At 45.6% G+C, this 20,544-nt stretch overlaps 1 protein-coding gene across 1 annotated transcript in view; it reads left to right on the top strand.

Annotated features, from left to right (window-relative positions):
* The first annotated feature begins 14,741 nt into the window (after positions 1–14,741).
* Positions 14,742–20,544, top strand: part of Hs3st4 (heparan sulfate-glucosamine 3-sulfotransferase 4) — a 411,743-nt gene continuing 405,940 nt past the window's right edge. The window contains 2 exon segments of the mRNA XM_028867896.2: positions 14,742–14,823; positions 14,826–15,456. Of these exon segments, the coding sequence (XP_028723729.1) occupies positions 14,742–14,823; positions 14,826–15,456 (713 nt within the window).

Below are 20,544 nucleotides of genomic sequence, written 5' to 3'. Positions count from 1 at the left end.
CTTTAAAATCTCAGTAACATGAGCAGCGACACAAAGCACCAGGCAAACATGGCCACTTTATGTGTCAGCAGCAGACCTGATGTAATTTTAATTTGAAGAGTAGCTTTCATTATATCTCTGAGAATTTGTAAACTCAATATTTGTTAATAGAGAAGCCTCCAATTACATCTGTAATCTTAGATTTATTTTTGTTTAACTTAAGAATATGTATTCATATTTTATTTTGTAATTACAAAAACAAAAATAATAAAAAAAGGAAGATATCTTATAATTGTGGTATTTACTGGCAGACAGAATTACATTTCTGAACATGTTTATTTCCTTATGAAAATGTTTCGGGTTTATTTGTTTGCTTGTGTTGATCAAATCATGGTTGAAAAATTCCTTGGGCCCAGAAAAACAATAGTCTCTTATTTTATGTAAGGGCATGCTATTTAATTGGAATCTTAGAATATGTGCCACAGATGATATCAAATTAAAACAGCTCCAGTGTAGAGGGCATGAAAGGTCTCAATGAACAGCTGAAGGAGTTGAATGAGGAATGGCTTAGGAATAAGTGACTGAGAGAGTTTGGAGGTGCATACTTATAATCCTAACACTGGGGAGGCTGAGACAAAAAGGTTAATCTTGAGGTTGAGGCCAGCTAGGGAGAGCTTATCAGAATTGCCAGGTTGCAAATAATGACATGGAGACTTATTATTAGTTATAAAAGTTTGGCCTTAGCTTAGGCCTTTTCCTAACTAACTCTTATAACTTAAATTAACCTTTTTTTTTAAAAAAAAAAAATTAATCTATGCTCTACCACATGGCTTGGTTATCTCTCCTCTGTACCATATGTTGGGCTTTCTTCAGTGTCTTGCTGGCATCTCCTTCATCTAGATTCTAACCTTCTGAGTTCCTCTCTCTGCCCAGAAGTCCTGCCTATTCTCTCCTACCTAGCTATTGGCCATTCAGCTCTTTACTAAACCAATCACAGTGACACATCTTCACAAAGTGTAAACAAATATTCCACAACATTTCCCCCTTTTTGTCTAAATAAAAAAGGAAAGGTTTTAACTCTAACACAGTAAAACTATATACAATAAGAACAATTATCAAGTAAGAATTACATTCACAATGTCCAGTCCATTTGCATTTGGCAACTTTAGAGAAAACCCTTCATTATCTATCCTATCCTGGTGATGTCAAAGTTTTGTACCGAATTCACTTTCGGTCCTAACTTGTAATACCAATCCAAAACTATCTTTTTAGACCTCAAAATATTTTCCTAGATAAACCACTTAAGCTTGTATGTCTCTCAACCTTATATACTTTACACCTATTTTTGTGAGTTTCTTTTCTGAATTTGGTACAAGGTACAACTGTAACTATAACTATCTATTCTTCATCCACATCAGAGACCCAAGAAGGATAAATTTTATCTGAGTAAACAGGATGGACAGAGCAAACAACCTCCAAAACTATAGAAATGACAGGGTCAGCTGGCTGCTTGAACAGTCATCCAAAGTTCCTCTGTAATGTTGGGGCATTCATGTTTTGTGAATCCACAGGAGTCTGTTAATGGATATTAAGAATTTATTAAGATATAAAATGGGGCTAATACACTCATGGATACAGAACAAAGTAAACAGCTCTCATTGTCCTCCATTCTGCTTAGGGGTGAAGGGAACCAGCTGTCTAGTCTCTGACTACCAAAGGGAGAGCAAGTGTGTCCCCTCCTCAGTTTTTACTATCTATATATTCAAAAAGGGCCATGCCCATTGGGCCAGAGAGCCCAAAGGTCATTGGTTGAATGGAACAAATTCTCACAACACATTCATCTTCTATTTACAGGCCTAGGATATCTGACAAACTTTTCTGTGAAACAGGAATTTTGAAGGACTGTCCTACCTTGTCTTGGCAAAGTTCAGCAGTTGCCTTCTTTTGTGTCCTGCTTGTCCAATTTGGACAACATGCTATCAGCACTGAGGCAAGGGCAACCCCTTGCCCACTGGCTAGCTTTGCTACATATAAAGCAAACTCCACATGGAGTTTGCTCATTATGCTGCATTGGGGGAGAGGTTATACCTTTGTTTCCACAGGAAACATCTTCTCTGAAGTAGAATGGTGCAGTCAGGAGCAGACCTGTCTCATTGTTGTGAAAGCCTTATTTTATTAAAACATCTTAAATGCCATATTCTGTAGATCTCTGAAGTGAAGACCACTGATCTATCTAAAATATATGTTTAACCTTGAAAACATACCTAACATGATTATCAGTTTCACTGTTATAGATGACGAATTACTAACCTGCATTTCTTAATTATCCTAAACAGTTTGTAATAGTAGCTTTCAAGGACTAGAACTTTACATTACATTTATGAATGAGCTGCATAGGTACAATACCTCACACAAGAGTAGAAATATATACACAGTATATTGTAACAAATAATCTTAAATTTGTATCAATATACAGAAATCTATACCAATGTAAAATATTTGAGATTAATAATTACCTTTAAATTTAAAAGTAGATTCAATAGTCTACCCTTTTATCCTATCATTCCTATATCCCCCCTTTTTCTTTTCAGAAAGAGATCCTTAAATCCAACATCCCTTGCTTAGTTGCCTCTCTTATCATGACCAGTATGAATTTGAAACCAAACCCCCATAAATGATGAGAAACATCTATAGCCCATTGAATGACCAAAAACTACCTACCCCATCCACATGTGGCCATCATGTTCCTGAAATTCCTTTCTGCTGTCTGGGGGCAATAGTATATTTAGGAGACCCTGAGAAAATTGGGATAATTGTCCAATCTTGGGAGAGCTAGCGGTATTATTTTTTTGTGTGATGGGAAAGTGTAGAGCTTATCTGAAGTCTTAGTAGTAGTCTGTGAGGCTAGGTCATCTCAGCTATCAGCTTTGAAGTTGTTCTGGATGTAGAATTTTGAGGAAACTATTCTGAGAGGCTGGATTACCTGGGCTAGTCTTTATTGATGTCTGGTGCTTTTGTTCTGAAAGTACACACTTTTAAAGGTAATATACATATCTATATTGACACAAGTATGGAATGTGTGTGTGTACACATCAGATAAAGATGATTTTTTTTGTTCTGTGTTTGAGCAGATAAAAGGCATCTGTCAACTTTATAAATCTGTTTGGACTGTATAACTAAACTGTCATGAGGACTCTATCCAACAAGATTTATCATGTCTCATCCAGTCTCAGAGCTGTTCCCTTGTCCAGGGATCATCTTATATGTCACCTGCCTTGTGATTTTTCTTAGTTTCTTCCTTCGTGACTTTAGCAAAGATTTTCATGTCTCCCTCAATCAAATCTGATCTTCATCAGTTTTGAAGAAATCCATAGCCTTTTGTTTCCTGTGGAAACAAAGGTATAACCTCTCCCCCAATGAAACATATTTCCTGACTTCCATTCTGAAGTTAAGATATCCTTAATATATATAGGTTGGTTTAATTTAGTAGTTTTTTTTTCTACAGTCCAGTGTCTCTCAGCAGCATTTACCCTTTGCTCATCAGCATTAAAAAATTTTAAAGTCAACAAAGCAACATAGAGGATCTAGATGCCCTGTGTATTTTCTGTCTTTATGTGGCTTATTCTTTTTTTAAAAAAATATTATTTCATTCTTTCTTTAAAAACTTTATTATTTTTAAACTATTTATTTATTTTTTTACTTATTGTTTATGACTACCTATACCCATTTTTTCTTTCATTCTTTAGCACTTAAGCACATTTTAAAGCACTCTGTAACCTGTTCAGAGGTTTTCTTGTCCTGGACCTGACTTTTTAAAAAAAATTAATTAATTGTCCAGAAAGCTCAGTCAGTAGAGCATATGACTCTTGATCTCAGGGTTGTGGGTTAAAGCTCCATGTTGGACTCCAAATGTAGTAGTGCTTTCTCATCAGGACGGCCTAAGCTTGGCTTTAGCTTAGTTTTTTTCCAACTAGTTCTTGTAACTTAAATTAACCTGTTTTTAATAATCTAAGAGTTTCTTCTCTATGACAGGCATGATGAGTAATTTATGTACCTCCTTGACTTGGCTATGTGGTTCCCAGATATACACTGGACAGTCTGTGAGAATGCCTGCAGGGTGAAACTGACATGTGAGTAGGTAGACAAAGTAAGCAGAAAGTGAGCAGACCCCTCCCATCTACCGGACACCTGAGAGAAGTGGAAAGGCTGACTCACACTCCAGGGAGAGAGATTTTCCCTGCTTTCAGACTGGAACTGCAACATCAGCTCACTTGGTTCTCAGACCTTTGGGTTTGGACCAGAGCTACATCATGAGCACTCCTCTACCTTCCCCTGTGCAGTGTAGATGTTGAAGCCAGTCTCCAAAGCTGCTGGGCACCTTCTTCATGGATCTCTTTATATCATCCCGACCATGGTTCTTTTCAGGCCTGATGAACAGGGGATGAGCTAGTACTATTTCTCTGCTTGAAATCTATAGTCACAGCTCAGGGGAGAGCTGTTTATGCAAACCCAGGGGCTTCCTGGTCCTTGGTGCACAGCTGTGCCAGGCTGTTCAGCCACCAGTGGGCAGGTGGGACACTGGGCTGCTGCAGAGAGTGGAGCAGGACCGGAAGCGATGTGCAGACTCTTAGGAGAGCCACCGGATGCCTGCACTGTCTTCTCTGTGATGCTCTTCCCCTGGGAAATCTGGTTTCAGCAATGATAAAACCCTAAAGGTGACAGATTCACAGGATGGAAGGTTCTGAATTGTTGATCCCTGGAGGTGATCAAATGGCCTGTAAGGTTATCAAAGATAATTCTCCTTTGCATATGTTCATCCTTCTTTGGGGGATCTGCATGTTATTTTTGTAGCTAACATCCTGATACTTTAAATATGCAAAATTGTTTGTGGTCTCCATTCCCATTGTAGGCTGCTGTTACATTTTGCCATACTTTTAAAAAATGTTGTGAGAGTTTTGTAATGTCACTATAATAAAATACTAGTTGCTGGGTGGCTTAAACAGCATTTATTTTATTTATTTGTTCACAATTTTGGAGGCTAAAAGTCTGAGATGAAGGAGTTGACAGGGCTTGTAAACTATATACTGAAACAAATCCTTTCCTCCCCAAGCTGCTTTCAGTTATGGTGTTATAAACACAGCAATAGAAATCCTAACTAAGAATTGGTACCACATTGTGAGGTATTGCTGTCATAGACCTGACTGTGTGGTTTGGGGAGCATTATGGAAGGACTCTAGAACTTTGGTCTAGAAAAGCCATTGAGTGTTCAAAGCTTGGTGGGCTACTGTGGGAACTTGAAGGATAATGTTAAGAGCAAAGCAAACAACAGAGGCCTAGCTTGTGAAGTCTCAGAGGGAAGCAAAGACTCTATCAGGGCCATTTATGTGATGTTTAGAATTAAGAATCACTAATGTGAAACCTTTGCTTTGCTGAGAAAATTGATACTGGTCAGCTGGGGCTGAAGAATCAGCTGTGATTAAGAAGAGACTAGCATCATCGAGGATAAATAGTCTGGAAAGTGTTTTCTCTGGGTCAACACAAAGAGGCCATGGTCTAGATGTGGCCAAGCATGTACCTCATACTGACAGTCAAACTTGATGATGTGTAAGAGTTCTCAAGGTGGAGTTGGCTTTGAAGGCATGAAGGAGTCTGGACAAATGTGAGGTTTGGCACTGTGAGAGGCCATGGGTTAGATGCCCCAGCTGCTGTCGAAGCTTCAGAATGGAAAGGTTTAAAGCTTGGTACTATGTGTCAGGGGTCAGAGTCCTTGAAGAGAGCCAGGAGAAGTTATTGGTTAAAGTGAGACCTAGTTGCAGCAGAAACTCCAGCGTTTTGGAGATGTCAGGACCAGGGATTGGCTACCATGGACAGCTGCCATCGTGGAGAAGCGCCAACCTGAGCCTAGGAGAGAAACTGTGTGGGGTGGACGTCAGACCTGCAAAAGTAACACTGCTTGGGCCCTTGGGAGTCCAGAAGATTGTGAGCGGGCCCCAGATGTCAAGCACGGAACTTTTCACCCTGTTGGACTTTGGTTTTGCTGTTATTAGATGTGGTTGTGCCTTGGTTCTTATCTCTTGGAATAAGAAAGCATTTTACATATTTTTAATTTTATAGGCATCCATAGTTAAGAGACCTTGAAGTTTTAGAGAGACTTTGGATATGTTAGAGAGGCTTTTTTTGGTGTCTTTTTGGAAAACAGATTCTTCTCTCATACAATACATCCCAGTCAGTTCCCCCTCCCTCCACTCCTCCTAGTTGCTACCCCACCTTCTCCCTCCCCCAAATCCACTCCCCTTCCATTTTCTCTTCAGAAAAAGAGCTGGCCTCCAAGAGACAACAGCCAAACAGCACTAAACAAGATACAACAAGACAAGGTGAAAGCCCTCAGATTGAGGCTGGACAAGGCAAGCCAATAGGAGGTATAGAGTCCCAAGAGCAGGCAAGAGAGTCAGAGGTATATACCTGCTGTGGATATCATTCTATATAAATAAAACACTGATGGCCAGTGACCAGACAGGAAGTATAGTCGGGACAAGGAGAGAGGAGAATTGGGGAAACAGGAAGAAGGGGAGAGACACTGCAGCCACTGCCAGGACAAGCAGCATGTAAAGACGCCGGTAAGCCACCAGCCACGTGGCAAGGTATAGATTTATAGAAATGGGTTAATTTAAGATAAAAGAACAGTTAGCAAGAAGCCTGCCATGGCCATATAGTTTATAAATAATATAAGCATCTGAGTGATTATTTTATACGTGGATTGTGGGACTGCGGGGCTTGGTGGAGCCTGGAGAGAAGCCCTCCAGCAACATATACCTGCTCCCACTTTTAGGGGTCTCACAAGAACACCAAGCTAACTAATGGCCATAACATACACAGAGGACCTGGTGCAGACCCATGCAGGCCCTGTCCTTGCTGTTTCAGTTTCTGTGAGCCCATGTGAGCCCTGCTTGGCTGAGTCATTCAGCTGACCATGTTCTCCTGGTGTCCTCCATCTCCTCTGACTCCTACAGTCTTTCCTCCCCCTCTTCTAAATTTAGAGAGGTGTTTGACTTTTAAAGAATTTGGATATTTTAAAGAGACCAAGCTTTCAAAATATTTGAATTCTTAAAACTGTGGAACTTTTAAAAAATTGGAATGTTTTATGTTTGGACAAGATATTAATATGAGATCTTGGGGGTGAGCAAGAAAGGAAAGGCTATGGATGTGCTGGGCTTGTGTGTTCACTTGACAGGGGCTCACTTGTGCTGGCTAATTCTTATGTCAACTTGACACAAGTTGGAGTCATTTGAAAAGAGAGAACCTCAGTTGAGAAAATGCCCTCACCAGATTGGCCTGTGGGTGAGCCTGTGTGGTATTGTCTTAATTAGTGATTGATGTGGCAGTGAGGGTGGGGTATCCCACTGTGGGCAGTACCACCCCTGGGCTGGTGGTCCTGGGTTTATAAGAAAGCAGGCTGAACAAGCCATAAGAAGCAAGCCAGTAAGCAGCACCCTTCCATGGCCTGCTTTAGTTCTTTCCTCCAGGTTCCTGCCTTGACTTCCTCTCATGATGGACTACAAGCCTTAAGACGAAACAAACCCTTTCCTCCCCAAGTTGCTTTTGGTTGTGGTGTTTTATGACAGCCATAGAAACCCTCAGACAGCAACTCTACTTGATTTAATATTTCCTAACACCCATGCACTTTATTATTTTTCCTAACTTACTGCATTAGCTAGTAGAGCTTCTATAATGCTGAACAGAAGCAGGGACAGGAAGCACCTTTGTAATGCCCCAGACTTTGAAAAGTCTAGTTTTTATGTCTCATCATGTTTCATTACAATATTTGTGTACATTGTGAGAAAATATCCCCTTTCATTTTATAAAACTACTTCCAACTTAAGTTGCCTAGTGAGCTTGTAATGAAGTGGGTGAGACATTGAACATACTAAGAATAACCCATTTGACCCAGCTCAATTCAGTTTTTCTTTTTTACAGAAATGAACTGTCTCACCGTCTGTGAGGCTTTCTCCAGCAAGCACTAGGTTCGGAGCACCTGCTGCGGGTTTTTACAGCTTCCTGGCATTCCTTTCATTACTCTTTAGTCTGTGGCTCACTTTCTTAATGACTTCTGAAAAACAAAACAAAAACCAAAAAAAAAAAAAAAAAAAGGAAGAAAGAAAAATAAAACCCAAACAAAACAAACCAAGAAACGTGCCATGTGTTTCATTAATTTAGCCTCTAGTCTCATCCAGGGTCCAGAATGTATTAGCCAAAATTGACAGTTTAAAGAAGGAGGGAAAGACTGAAGAGAAAGAGCAGTAAGAATCTTTGATAAAATTGCACACAGATCCAGATAAAGGTTTGCACAGCATTACTAACAATATAATTGCATGAGTCCAGTACAAGAGAAAATTTGCATGAGTTGGGGTGTTTTCTGTATTCTGGATTGGAGGATTGCAATATTATAGTTTCATTGTACAATGTTGGGTTGTCACGCTGCTGAGTAATAATTAGCGCTAGGAAAACAGAGGCGGGATAGTTAGACTACTACTGTGGAAAGCTGAAAACCAAAATTAATTTGTGTAAATGTTTTACACAGTTGTGTGTAGAAAAATAAATTTTAAAATGTACCTGAAAAATTACAAGTGAATACTTTTATATCCTTGGGCGATTCATGACCGAGAGACTGACCATGCCACTGTGAAGGAGGTGGGGCATCAAAACCACTGAAAGCTAGAAAACTAGGAACTCAGTAACTGGAAGAAATGTGACGGAGTGACAGGGCCCCGATGGCCCTAATAAATAAGAAGTTTTTATGAATCAGTAAGAAATGGCAACAGGGGAACAGTAAACATATAAAAATGCAAAATAGCTCTGAGCACAGTGGAGCACACACCTGTAATCCCAGCCCCCGAGGGTTGGGCTGGGAGCATTAGCCTGAGCTGGGATAGTGGGACTCAAGTAAGTAAATAAATAAACAAATCAAATGCATAAAACATACAAGGCATGAAGGATGAATGTCTCAGCTAGTCTGACCTGCCATGCAGAACTCAGTTGACTGTGTGAGGCTCCACCAACAGCTGGAGAGATGAGAAGTCTGAAATCAGGGTGCCAGCAGGACTGGGTTCAGGTGAAAACTCTCTGCCTGGTCTGTAGACAGCCACCTTCTTGTGGTGCATTCACACGGAAAACTGTGTGTGTGTGTGTGTGTGTGTGTGTGTGTGTGTGTGTGTGTGTGACAGAGACAGAGAGACAGACAGAGACAGACAGAGAGAGAGAGACAGACAGAGACAGACAGACAGGGAGAGACAGAGAGACAGAGACAGAGAGGATATCCTATAGGACCACAGTCCTATAGTGTTAGCAGCTGCTTATTTGTTTCCAAAGACCCTGTCTCCAAATACATTCTCATGGTGTGGGGGCAGGTCTACAGTGCACTGCGTAGTCATAAGTGAACAGCAAACAAACATACATGAATGCTCTCATTTGCATGTACTAGGAAAAAGTATAGGTGAATATATCCTTAGGGGGATGCAAATATGACTTACTGACTTTTAACTTCCTGGGATGGCTGGTCTTTATGTGAACCTGGCACAAGCTAGAGTCATTTTGGAAGAGGGACCCTCAGTTGAGAAAATGTCCCCACCAGACTGGTCTGTGGACAAGCCTGTGGCACATTTAATGATTGATGTGTGAGGGCCCACCTCACTGGGGATGATGCTACCCCTGGGCTGGTGGTCCTGGGTGCTATAAGAAAGTAGAATGAGCATCCATGAAGCCAAGCCAGCAAGTGACAGTCCTCCCTGGCTTTTGAAACACTTCCTGCCTCGAGTTCCTGCCCTGACTTCCCTGGATGATGGACTATAAGCTGTAAGATGAAATAAACCCTTTCCTCCCCAAGTTGCTTTTGGTCATGGTGTTTATATCAAGCAACGGAAACTCTAATCAACACACTTTTTTTTTTCTAGCTTCCTTAGTCCAGAGTACAGATCACTTGATTTCCATGTTTAATCTGTTTTGAGATGTAGTGTTGAACCTATCATCTGTTTGGCAAGCTGGAGAGATTTAAGATTAAGATTGCTGGTCCCCAGATTTGGTCACGTGATACTTTCAGCTCAAAACAGCTCCAAATTTCCCAGTTTTTGTCCAGAGCTGGGTCCTGCTGTTCCTGGTCATCAATATTCCAGTATTGATCTGCTTCTTGCCCAACAATGTCTTATCCCCTGTGTTCATCATTTTAGTTCTCCTGCAAAGTCTACTCAATTTACCTCCAGATTTCTCCAGATGTGCATCTTCATTGGCTGTTGTATTTGAGAAAAGTGTTCTTCTATATTGCTTGGAAACGTTAAAAAAATGCTGCAGTTTCAAATTTGTTATTTATTCAAATTTATAAAACAGAATTGTAATACTTGATAAAACACTCTGAACAGCCCATATGAATTAATTCTATGTGTGGGGTTTTGTCATAGTGTTTATTAGTGTGTATTTATTGTACAAAACAGTGTGTTTCATTATTACATTTCATACATCTCTCTTACTTTGTTCATACTTAGTTCTTTTATTCTGTTTTTGTGCCCTCCTTGGTGGTTCCTTTCCTCTTCCCAAAGAACATCCTTCTACTTTCTTGTCATGTAGAGAGACACATGTGCAGTCTAGATCCTGCATAAGAGAGATGTGATAGTCTTTCTGGCTTATTTTAATCACCACAGTGACCTTCGGCTCCCTCCATTTTCCTGAAAATAATGTAATTTCATCCATCAGATTTCCTTAGCTCTTCATCTGTGGGTGGACATCAAGGCTGGCTCCATGTTTCGGCTGTTGGGAACTGTGCAGCAATAAGCATGCATGTGCAGCTATCTCTAGGTGTATTGACTCAGCTTCCTCCTTAACTAGATCAAATGAAATGGAAATCAAAGTTAGCATGTGGACTGTAATCAGTCACAGTGTAGCTTGAGCTGTGCTAAGAACCAAGCACAAGTCTTTCATGCAAAAACGAAAGCAGGGTTATTTCTCAGTTGTATGCATGTCTCTGGGTCTGTATTTTCCTTGAGGAACTCCATTCCTTTCTTCCACAGTTGCTCAGCACGACAGTGTCTCTCCAAGCTTCTTCCTTCTTTCTGCTCAGATTGTGTTTCAGTAGCTGGAACATTCCACAGCCACACATTCTGGAAGGAATGCAGAAATCTCATTCCCATGTGCCTCCCATGTGCCCATGAGGCTGGGCAGTGGTTTTTTTTTTTTTTTTTTTTTTTTGTATGGGGGCGTGGATATTGGCTTTGATACATTTTGTTGACTTCCCTGAAACCTATTTTTGCTTATTTCTTTATTACAAAAAATTTCCTTTCAGATAAACAAATCCTCAAATTCTTTCTGGTAATTTTCTTTAAAATGCCCCCCCCCAAAAAACCCCAAAACAAAAACAAACAAACAAAAAAACTACAATTGAAGCAGTTGAGAGATGGTTTGTACTCTCTGGGCTTGGCGTCACAGCGGCCATATTCTGAGCAGTTGAGGAAGTTAAACTTCAGTGAACTTGGTGGGCTGCGTTTGAAGAAAGGACACATATACATTTTGCAGGGACAACATTTTAATAGGAAAAGAAGCAGTCGGGGTCTGAGCCAAAATTTAGATCCAAGTAATTATTGCTGGCCACCACACGTCAGGCAGAGAGCCAGGTATCTTTAGCATATGTTAGCTAATTCAATTTACTCCTTTATAAAGAGAATTTCAGGTAATTCTTATCACCCTTTATTTAACTATATAGAAACTATAAAAAAATGATGTGCTTGAAAGCCGTTAGCTAGTAACTGACAGGAGTGTCTTGACTCTGCCATCTGAAGGTGCAGAAGCAGAACACAGAAACCTCATGTGTCCTGAGATCACATCTGTCTGGCAGAGCTGTGGGGTGCATGAAGGGTGGGGCTTCCAACAGAAGGAGGCTGAAGTTTATTAGGAAGGGAAAGATCCAGAAAGGGCATTAGCAGAAGCCAGCAGCATTCCTCAGAAGCATTGATCCAGTTGCTTTTGCTGCCTAGGATGAATAGAAATGAGGTGTTTGGAGGCCTGGAGATGTGTTGGGAGAAAACTGTGAAAACTCAGATAGGCCTGAGTGAGCACGGGTGTTAGCAGTGGAAACAGAAAACAATATTACTTCTCGTCTCCAGACCCAGTGGGCATTGCAGCTTGGAGTGGGCGTTCTCTCTACATAGAGAACATCTCTTTATTGTAAGTTTCTTGAGGATGTGTTCTCAGGGAACTCTTTCATGTATAGTAGAGAGAAGCCATACAACAACCTCCGTATGGAATGCTCTGAGCTTCTCTCTAAGAAACAGAACAAACCCCCCCCTCCACCCCTCCCACAGACAAGGAGAGTGCATGCCTCTTCCTCATCACTTCTTGGGCACGGCTTTTCACCAATGAGACGCCATGCTTTTGAGTGTGGCTATTTGTGCATCAGAAAGAGAAGGGATTCTGAGAAATCTTACTGACAATATCCAGGTAAGTATTGTGAATGTGCAGGGACAACCCAGACAGACACGTGAAAAACGGAACCTGCAGGCTCCTCTGGAGGGGCAGCAGCTGCTGGGTCTCACTGAAGGCCAGAGTTCTAGATCTGAGTCATCAGCATTAGCTGTGTGTTCAGACTTTCAGGGAGTGCACTGATTCTTTAGGCAAGGTCTGCAGTTTTCAACTGTTGGAGTTGATGTAAATGTTTCGCATCTTTCTGCTGCTGCATGTCAGATATCTGCTATCAGCTTGCCTTTTCTGGGCTACATTTTAACACCATCTAACAAAAAAAAAATTTCCAAGTCTGAGAACACATTTTTTAGTTAAAAATTGACCACAGGTCTGATCTGTTTTGACTGCTGAGAGCCTGGATGGAGAGCCTGAGAGCTGGTGGTCAACAGCAGGAAGTCACGGGCTACAGCATTCTAGTGCCCTAGCTAGGAAAATGAGACTGACCCAAGGCAAACATTGCCAGACACCCGGACTTCCTGGCTGACAATCTCAAAGCTGGGCTTGGAGTTGAAGGAGGGCTGGAGGAAGCCCTTGTTTCTGGCAGCTTCAGCTGGTGCTTCCCATTAACATCACAGTAATGTAGTTGTGCGGTGGTTGAAAAAGCATCCCTAGTTACAGGGAGTGATTTACAGGACACCAGACTCCACATTTCAGAGTCTCCTGTGTACCATAAAAAATATATTATAAAGGAATAATCTTTATCTGAACTAAAGCTGCGGTGTAGAAAACTCATGTCCAGCTGGGAGCAGCAGTGAGCTTTTGTTCACCCAGGGAAAAGTCCCCGTTCCTCATCATATTTGATTAACATTTTTCCTCTCTTTGGCACTAGGTATCTTGTTAATATTTAGACATTATATACATTTTCTTTCAACTATTGTTCCCATTATGAGCTCAAATAGAACAGGAGAAGCCAGCCTCACCAGGAGGAGAGGGGGAAGCTGACAGTCTGGGAACCTAGCGAGCTGTGCCTAGCTGCCAGCCCCTGTACTCAGGAAGAAGGGTTCCCCAGAGTGCCTCCCTAGATGGGCTCCCTCTGAATTCTACCTTCCATCCCCCTCTTTCCTGAGCTAAAGGCAACAGCAAACAGTCCACTTTAGAGTCTCCCAAAGCGGTTCGGATACCACCCCGTGAGGGCAGGGGTGGATATCTCTCTAGAGCACAGACACCTAAAAATAACCAGAGAAGTGACACGCAGACATCCCTCTGCTTATTCGCTGTTTGGAGGAATGGGGTTCCCAGTCTGTATCAGCTCAGGGAACCCCAAGCTCTCCTAGGCCGCAGTGCCTCCCACAGGGCACAGGTGGGTGCACCCGTGGTTAAGGTGACCAGGTAGGGGACAGCGCCACCTCCCACTAGGTGATGGGGCAGAAGCAAAAGTCTGGGAAACCTTGGGGGTCTGTGACAAAGCTCCACCCATTAGGAGCTTCAAGACAAGGCTGGAGAGGTGGAAGTTGGGGTGGGGAAGGAACTGCTCCAGAAAGCGAGGCAGGACAGGGGCGAAGGAAGAGAAGGTCAGGAATGGTCTGAGTTTGATCCGAGTCCCACCGGAGCAGACTAGGGGCAAACTAGCTGCTGCCAGGCTTGCAGCTCCCCCCGTGAACGACTGCCCGGGCAGGCGCTGGGCTCCAATTCCCTCCAAGACTCTGGCGAGCGCGGGCGAACGCTGGCGAGCGCGCGGGCACCTCGGATTCCCGTGGGAGCGCAGCGCCAGGGCGGGGCGGGGTCCTCCGCGCGCGCTTGGCGGCGGCTGGCAGGGGCCAGGATCTCAGCTCTCCTGGGCGCCCCAGCCTTGGCGCACGTCTCCGTTCCCGCGCACCCCCTCTGCAGGCACGCGCGAGGCGCACCCCTCCTTCCCCGGGCGGCGGCGGGCACGCGCCCGGCCCCCACGCCTCCGCCCCTCGGCGCCCGTCCTCTCTCCGGCAGAAAGTTAGCAGCGGGGAAGGAACTCGGGGCTGCTGGAGCGGCAGCGGCGGCGGCGCGGGGAGAACCGGACGCTGCGCACGGAGCAGGTGCCGCTGCGGCTCGGCGCCCCCTCGGGCTCCTGGCCTGAGGTTGAGGGGGCGGCGGGGGCCCGCGCGGGGAGGGGGCCATGCGGCCGGGCTTGTCCCCGGCGCAGCGGGACGGCAGCCAGGGCCGGGGGCGCAGCGGCGTCGCTCCATGCAGCCGGGGCGGCTGGGCGGCGGCGGCGGCGGCGGCGGGGGCGGCGGCTGAAACCATGTCCGGGCAGCGCCGGGGGCCGCCGCCGCCGCGAGCCGGGAGCCGTGATGGCCCGGTGGCCCGCACCGCCTCCGCCTCCGCCGCCGCCGCCGCCGCTCGCCGCGCCGCCGCCGCTGCCCGGCGCCTCCGCTAAGGGCCGCCGGCGCGCAAGCTGCTCTTCATGTGCACCCTGTCCCTGTCCGTCACCTACCTGTGCTACAGCCTGCTGGGCGGCTCGGGATCGCTGCAGTTCCCGCTGGCGCTGCAGGAGCCCCCGGGAGCCGCCGCGGAGCCCCCGCCGAGCCCGCCGCCTTCTTCGCCGTCGCCGCCACCCCGCGTGCGCCCCGGCGCCTCCTTGCCACCACTGGACAACGCGAGCCACGAGCCGCCGCCCGAGCCCCCCGAGCGCTTCACGGCACCCGCGGCCGACGGCTGGGGACTGGCGAGCGGCGGCGGTGCCCGGGACGCATGGTCCCGGAGTCCACCGGCCCCAGGAGACGTGGTCACAGCGCAGGGCGCGCTGCTGGAGCGCGGGGCGCAGGAGCCAGGCACCACAGAGGAGCTGGCAGGCCCGAGGGCGACCAACGCGAGCGCGGAGCGGGGCCCCGCCAGCACCCCTGATTATGGGGAGAAGAAGCTGCCCCAGGCGTTGATCATCGGGGTCAAGAAAGGAGGGACGCGCGCGCTGCTGGAGGCTATCCGCGTCCACCCGGACGTGCGGGCGGTGGGTGTAGAGCCGCACTTCTTCGACAGGAACTACGAGAAGGGGCTGGAATGGTACAGGTAGGAGGCTGCGGGGCGCGGGACGCTTGAGGGGGTCCCGAGAGCCCATAGCCTGGGCAGCCTGGGGAGGTCGGTGGGAACCGTGGCCGGGTTGCGCAGGGTCCAGGTGCAGAGGAGAGGGCAGAAGTAGAGCTAAATAATCACTTTATTTAGGGGCGAGAGGAGGAGCAGGTGCCTCGGGATCTACCAGGCTCCAAAATCTGGGAATCCCCAGCCCTCACGTCTGCTGCCTATGGGGTGTTTCCCAGACCAGGTTGCTACAGGGCTCTGAGCTTTTAGGTTGGGAACATGCCTAGGAATGAGACAGAAGAGCTGAATTGACGACGGGGCTTTGAGATCCCCAGGAATCAATCAAAAGCGCCCTCAAAAGCATTTGCGTGGCTGGAATCCAACTTCAGTGTTTTAAGGTCAGAGGAAAAGGAACAGTTTAAAAACCAGACGGTGTAGGCGCTTTGGCTTTCTAGTAAAGGCGGGGATATTTCCTACCTCTGTGACTTTCTGTCCCTCTTGGCTGAATGAACACTGGGCTGATTTAGCACCAGGAGCCTGGGTTTCTAGATGCCAGTTGGTGCTCTAAGAGTGTCTGTGCCCTGAGCAGAGCCCTTTCTAGTCTGAGCATCCTTGGAGCCAGATTGGAGTTACTTCTGCTAGGAGTTATACACCTCTTTCTCATCACCAGATGTTGGTAGGAGGAAGGGAGCAGGAGAAAGTTAAGTGCAGGTCAGGTAGCTCATAATCTACCCTTCTTGCCAGCTGTGATCATCGGTGCACATGCCGAACATGCGGGCCTCCTCTCTCTCTTGTCCACCCTCCCTCTCCCCTCCCTATTCATATCTTTCTGGAAAACAGATCTGGGTGGGTGGCCCCATCTCGATCACATTTCAATAATTAATTGCAGCTGTCAAAAAGAAACACAGCCTTTGTCAGCTGAAGCGATGCTATCAGTTCCACAGAGCCAGTGGGTACAATTGGCCTGTGACAGAGTTGCCTTCCCGTCAGAGAGACGTGCTTCCTGGGTTTAAGTTACAGCCTGGGAAAAGTTTTGCCTCTAACTTTGGGAGTATGTAATAAGCATGTGTGTTGTGATTGATTTCTCCCACTTTTTTTTTTTTTTTTAATTTGCCTTGTGCTTTAAAAGCTGGGTAGAAGTACACCCAGGCATAAACATTCCAGCACATCACACTGAGATGGGGAATGTGTCTGTTAATGTCTTGTCTGTTTCAACAGCAAGAACTAATTGGGATATTTTAGGAGGCTTCAAACAGTCCCTTCCTATCAAAACATAAAACAGCAAGTGCCTAATTTAACTGGAAAAATCCGTATTTATAACATCACAAGCCATGGCTTCCAGTTTGTGATTATAATTAAAAAGGTGTTAGGATGATTAATGCAACAACAGGAAAATAAAGACAGGGGAAGATGTCTGGGAAGGGTTCAGGCATTACTGGCTAGCTGCAGGCATGTCCTGATTTCTTCTGTGGGGTGGCTTTAGGCATAGAGGGGAACTGTGGGCTCCCCCTAGTTCTAATTTTAAAGCTGTGCCTCTTGTGGGAGGTGTCACATGCCCTTTCAGAGAGGCATAAAGATCAAATCTTGCAGTGTGTGTTTGGGCTTTGCTGCAGTGGAGCTACAGAAAGGAGTTCTTTATTTGGACGATGAATAAAGTTGATGGGGAGTGCTTGAGCTAGGAAATCCCATCCTGGGATCTGCAGAGTTTTCTGTGTGAACGGGAAGGGGACGAGACAGATTTCTTAGGTTCTTTTATAGTGAATCTGGGAGGGGAGGATACATAAGCTACCTCACTATCACAACATGGCTACTGAAGGTATGTGGTGTGGTGATACTCCCAGCCTCCTGATCCCAGCCAATACTTGTGGCATGGGGTGGCATGATGCTAGTATTTGGTAGCCCTTAGTAGAACCGGTAAACACAAATGGTAGATCTTGAACAAGGTCCACTTGATCCCAGGTAAGAGAACCATGTGGTATCTCCTGTTCCTCAATCCCTGGCCCTTAACCTCTTGCCATATGGATCTGCACAAGGCCGAATGGTGCTGATTGCAAGTGAGGAGGGGACTCTTTCTCTCAAGAGCAAGCTTCATGGAAGTGTGTGGCTGTCTCACAAGGAGGGATTCATTAGCCACTGAAACGTGGCTGATGGAAAGACTCCGGGAAGCTCCTGAGGCTCACAGGAGCCCAATGTGCTTCCCAGCCTCATTGGGGACAGCCATACTTTGAGGACATTTGTGAGACTTCATTAGCCTTGTCTCTCCATGCTTGCCCTGAGCCTCTTTCCCACCTAGGAAGAAAGGATGACAGCCACATCCTAATGTAGAAACGTGAGTAGTGGCTTCAGTTCAAGCCAGTGGCAGAAACCTTTCCTCTTGGTTCCCTGAGCAACTCTGGACTCCTTAAATGGCGGAACCTGAACGTCCCTGCGCCATGTCTGCCGTCTGTAATCTGGTGGCTTCATTGAAGAAGCACAGGTTAATTAAAAACTTTAACATTTCATTATTTATTTACTAACCATTTATTCCTTTACTTATTTATTGTCTTAAATGTGCTCCCAGTTGCCCACGGTTTCTGCAAGTGGTCCTGGATTTTGTGCTTTGAGCAGGAAGAGCTGAGATGAAACAGGCTGCTGTCAATGCAGCTGGTCTGGGCTTCCCTCCTACCTAACAAATCAGCCTTAGCAGGTTCACTCCTGTGGCGTCACTCGTCACTCCAGTTGTCCCTAAATCCGGGTTTTGCTTTGCACCTATGCTGTTGATCGAATGGGATGTGAAAACACATCGGAGATTAGAATATGTACATTGAATTTTCAGGGCAGCACAGGACTAGTGGATGAGGGTGTGTATATTCAGGCTGCAGAGATGCTTAGCCTCTGTGGTGGATTGACCCAGTCAATGGTTAATAAGCTTGGTGAATCAAGCCCTCCTCCTCTGCCTTTCTGTATCTCTCTCCAAAAGGGCAAAGCCACGTGCAAATTCTACTGGAGCTGATACAGTGGTCCTGGCAGAGACCTTGAACCCTTCTAAGGGATGGGACCTCAGGGCAGACCCCTGGCTGCCACTGCAGAACTCATCACAATGACAGAGGGATAGGAGCACTTGCCTCTCCTGTGACTCACATGTATAGTGACCATGGCCTTTTGCTTTAGAAGCCACTTAGCTCCAAGGTGACGTTCCTTGGTCTTATGTCCGATTGGGAGAGTGGAGTAACCCCAAGAACCCGCTGCGCGCTGAGGGGTGCCCAGCTCTTGCTCCCTCATGGAGAGGGGCCAGTGGTTGGCAGTAGCACTCTCCGCTGGTGTCTGGAGAGAATACTGAGGACAGGACATGCTGGTATTTATGGAATGCCAGGCATCGTATCGGCTGGCACTCTATAGAAGTGTTATTCGTGGCAGCATTGGGATTATGCTGTGAGCTAAACAGCAGCGGTTTTGTTTTATGACCACATTTCCTTTTTTTTCTGGAGGTAAGTGACTGGCTCAAGGTCCTAGGTCTGGTCGCTGCCCTAGCTGAGATTGAAGCTACATCTGTCCAGGGGCAGGTGCCTCTGTTTCTTTGCCTACACCACATTGCCACTCATTAATACTAAAAGAGAAGCTCCCCTTTCAATTCTTTCCTTCAAAAAACAAAAAACAACAACAACAAAACAAAAAACAAAAACGCTTAATACCTGCTAACTGTACACTTAGTACTATTTTAGGAATGGAGGGTAAAGTGAAACGTGAAATGGATGGAGGGTCCATTCTCCCGAAACCGTCAGTTCACTAAGAAGGCGTGTGTGTGTGTGGGGGGGGGGGGGCAGCAAACAAGCAAACAAACAGTGTGTTGTGAATGTTTGGCTTTGATGAGAGATGTAAGGAAAACTCAGCTAACTAAAGGCCCAGAGTGCATCTGCCCAGTGTGACTGGTACAGCTGAAGTGGCCAAATTGGAATATGCCAGAAGCAGGAAATACACAGAATGGAAAGTTGCTCAATAGTAATTTTCTATTCATGGCATATAGAAATCCTAGCATTCATGTTGAGCTAAATAATTAAATTAATTCTGTGCTTTTTGTTGTTGTTGTTGTTGGGACTTCTAGGAGACCGAAGCCATGGTCTTCTGTGCATGTTCCGCCACCGAGCTACAGCCTCAACCCCCAATATCACTTATTTTTACCTTTTAAAAGTGGCTCTTGGAGAATGGAAAATTGGGTGGCCCTTGTGCAGTTTCCAGCTTTTGAATGTGGAGCATGCTCAGACATCTTGGTCCACCTGGGTTCTGATGCTGCAGGTCTGGGCGAGTGGGTGGCACTCTGGGCTTCTGTGTTTCTAAGATGCCCTAGGTGCCATTGTCGCTACTGAATTGCTTAGAGCTTCCTTTAAGCTGAAGCTCATGATGTGTGAATGTGTTAGTGTACGTGCATGTGCCAGTACATGTGTGTGTGTGTGGTGTGTGTGTGTGTGTGTGTGTGTGCGCGCGCGCGCGCGCTCGCGTGTATGTATGTGTGCATTCAAGGGTGTTATTTTGATATGATCACGTGATGGAAAATACGCAAATACAGTGAAAAGGTAAGATCTACACCCCTTCCACACACACACACACACACACACACACACACATATACAGATCCAGTTGGAGAGGTTCCCAGCAGCAGGAAGAGTGAATGCAAGGGTCCTGAGGTGGAGTTGGTGGTGTGGCGTTCATTCATCACTCTGGATGCAATTGAGTTCACACCAGACATCACAACGTACCAGCTGAATGATCCGCCAGTGCATAGCTTATATAACATCACTCAGGTTCAGTTTGGCTGACAGTAATTTCTTCCTGATAGGCTTGTTGGGGGGATAAATGAGATAATAAAAGTGGACACGTTTATCAACAAAGTGAGTGTCCGAGGCTGAAGTCTAAATGAAGCTGAGGCGTGTTCATCCTCCTTTCTGAAATCTGTTTGCCTTCTTGTGCCTTTGCCTTTATCAAGTATGTGATGACGTTGTCTCATTTGGATCGGTTTAGGAAGAGCCCAATAAAGAGGTCTTTGCAGCCTGCATCTCTTTCTCATTGTAAACAAACTCAGGTGACATCAGGCCCCTGTGGGTC

The sequence above is a fragment of the Peromyscus leucopus genome, chromosome 1 (genome assembly GCF_004664715.2).
Source record: "Peromyscus leucopus breed LL Stock chromosome 1, UCI_PerLeu_2.1, whole genome shotgun sequence".
Taxonomy (NCBI): domain Eukaryota; kingdom Metazoa; phylum Chordata; class Mammalia; order Rodentia; family Cricetidae; genus Peromyscus; species Peromyscus leucopus.
Note: the sequence above shows the minus strand (reverse complement) of the source record. Positions and strands in the feature narration are given on the sequence as shown.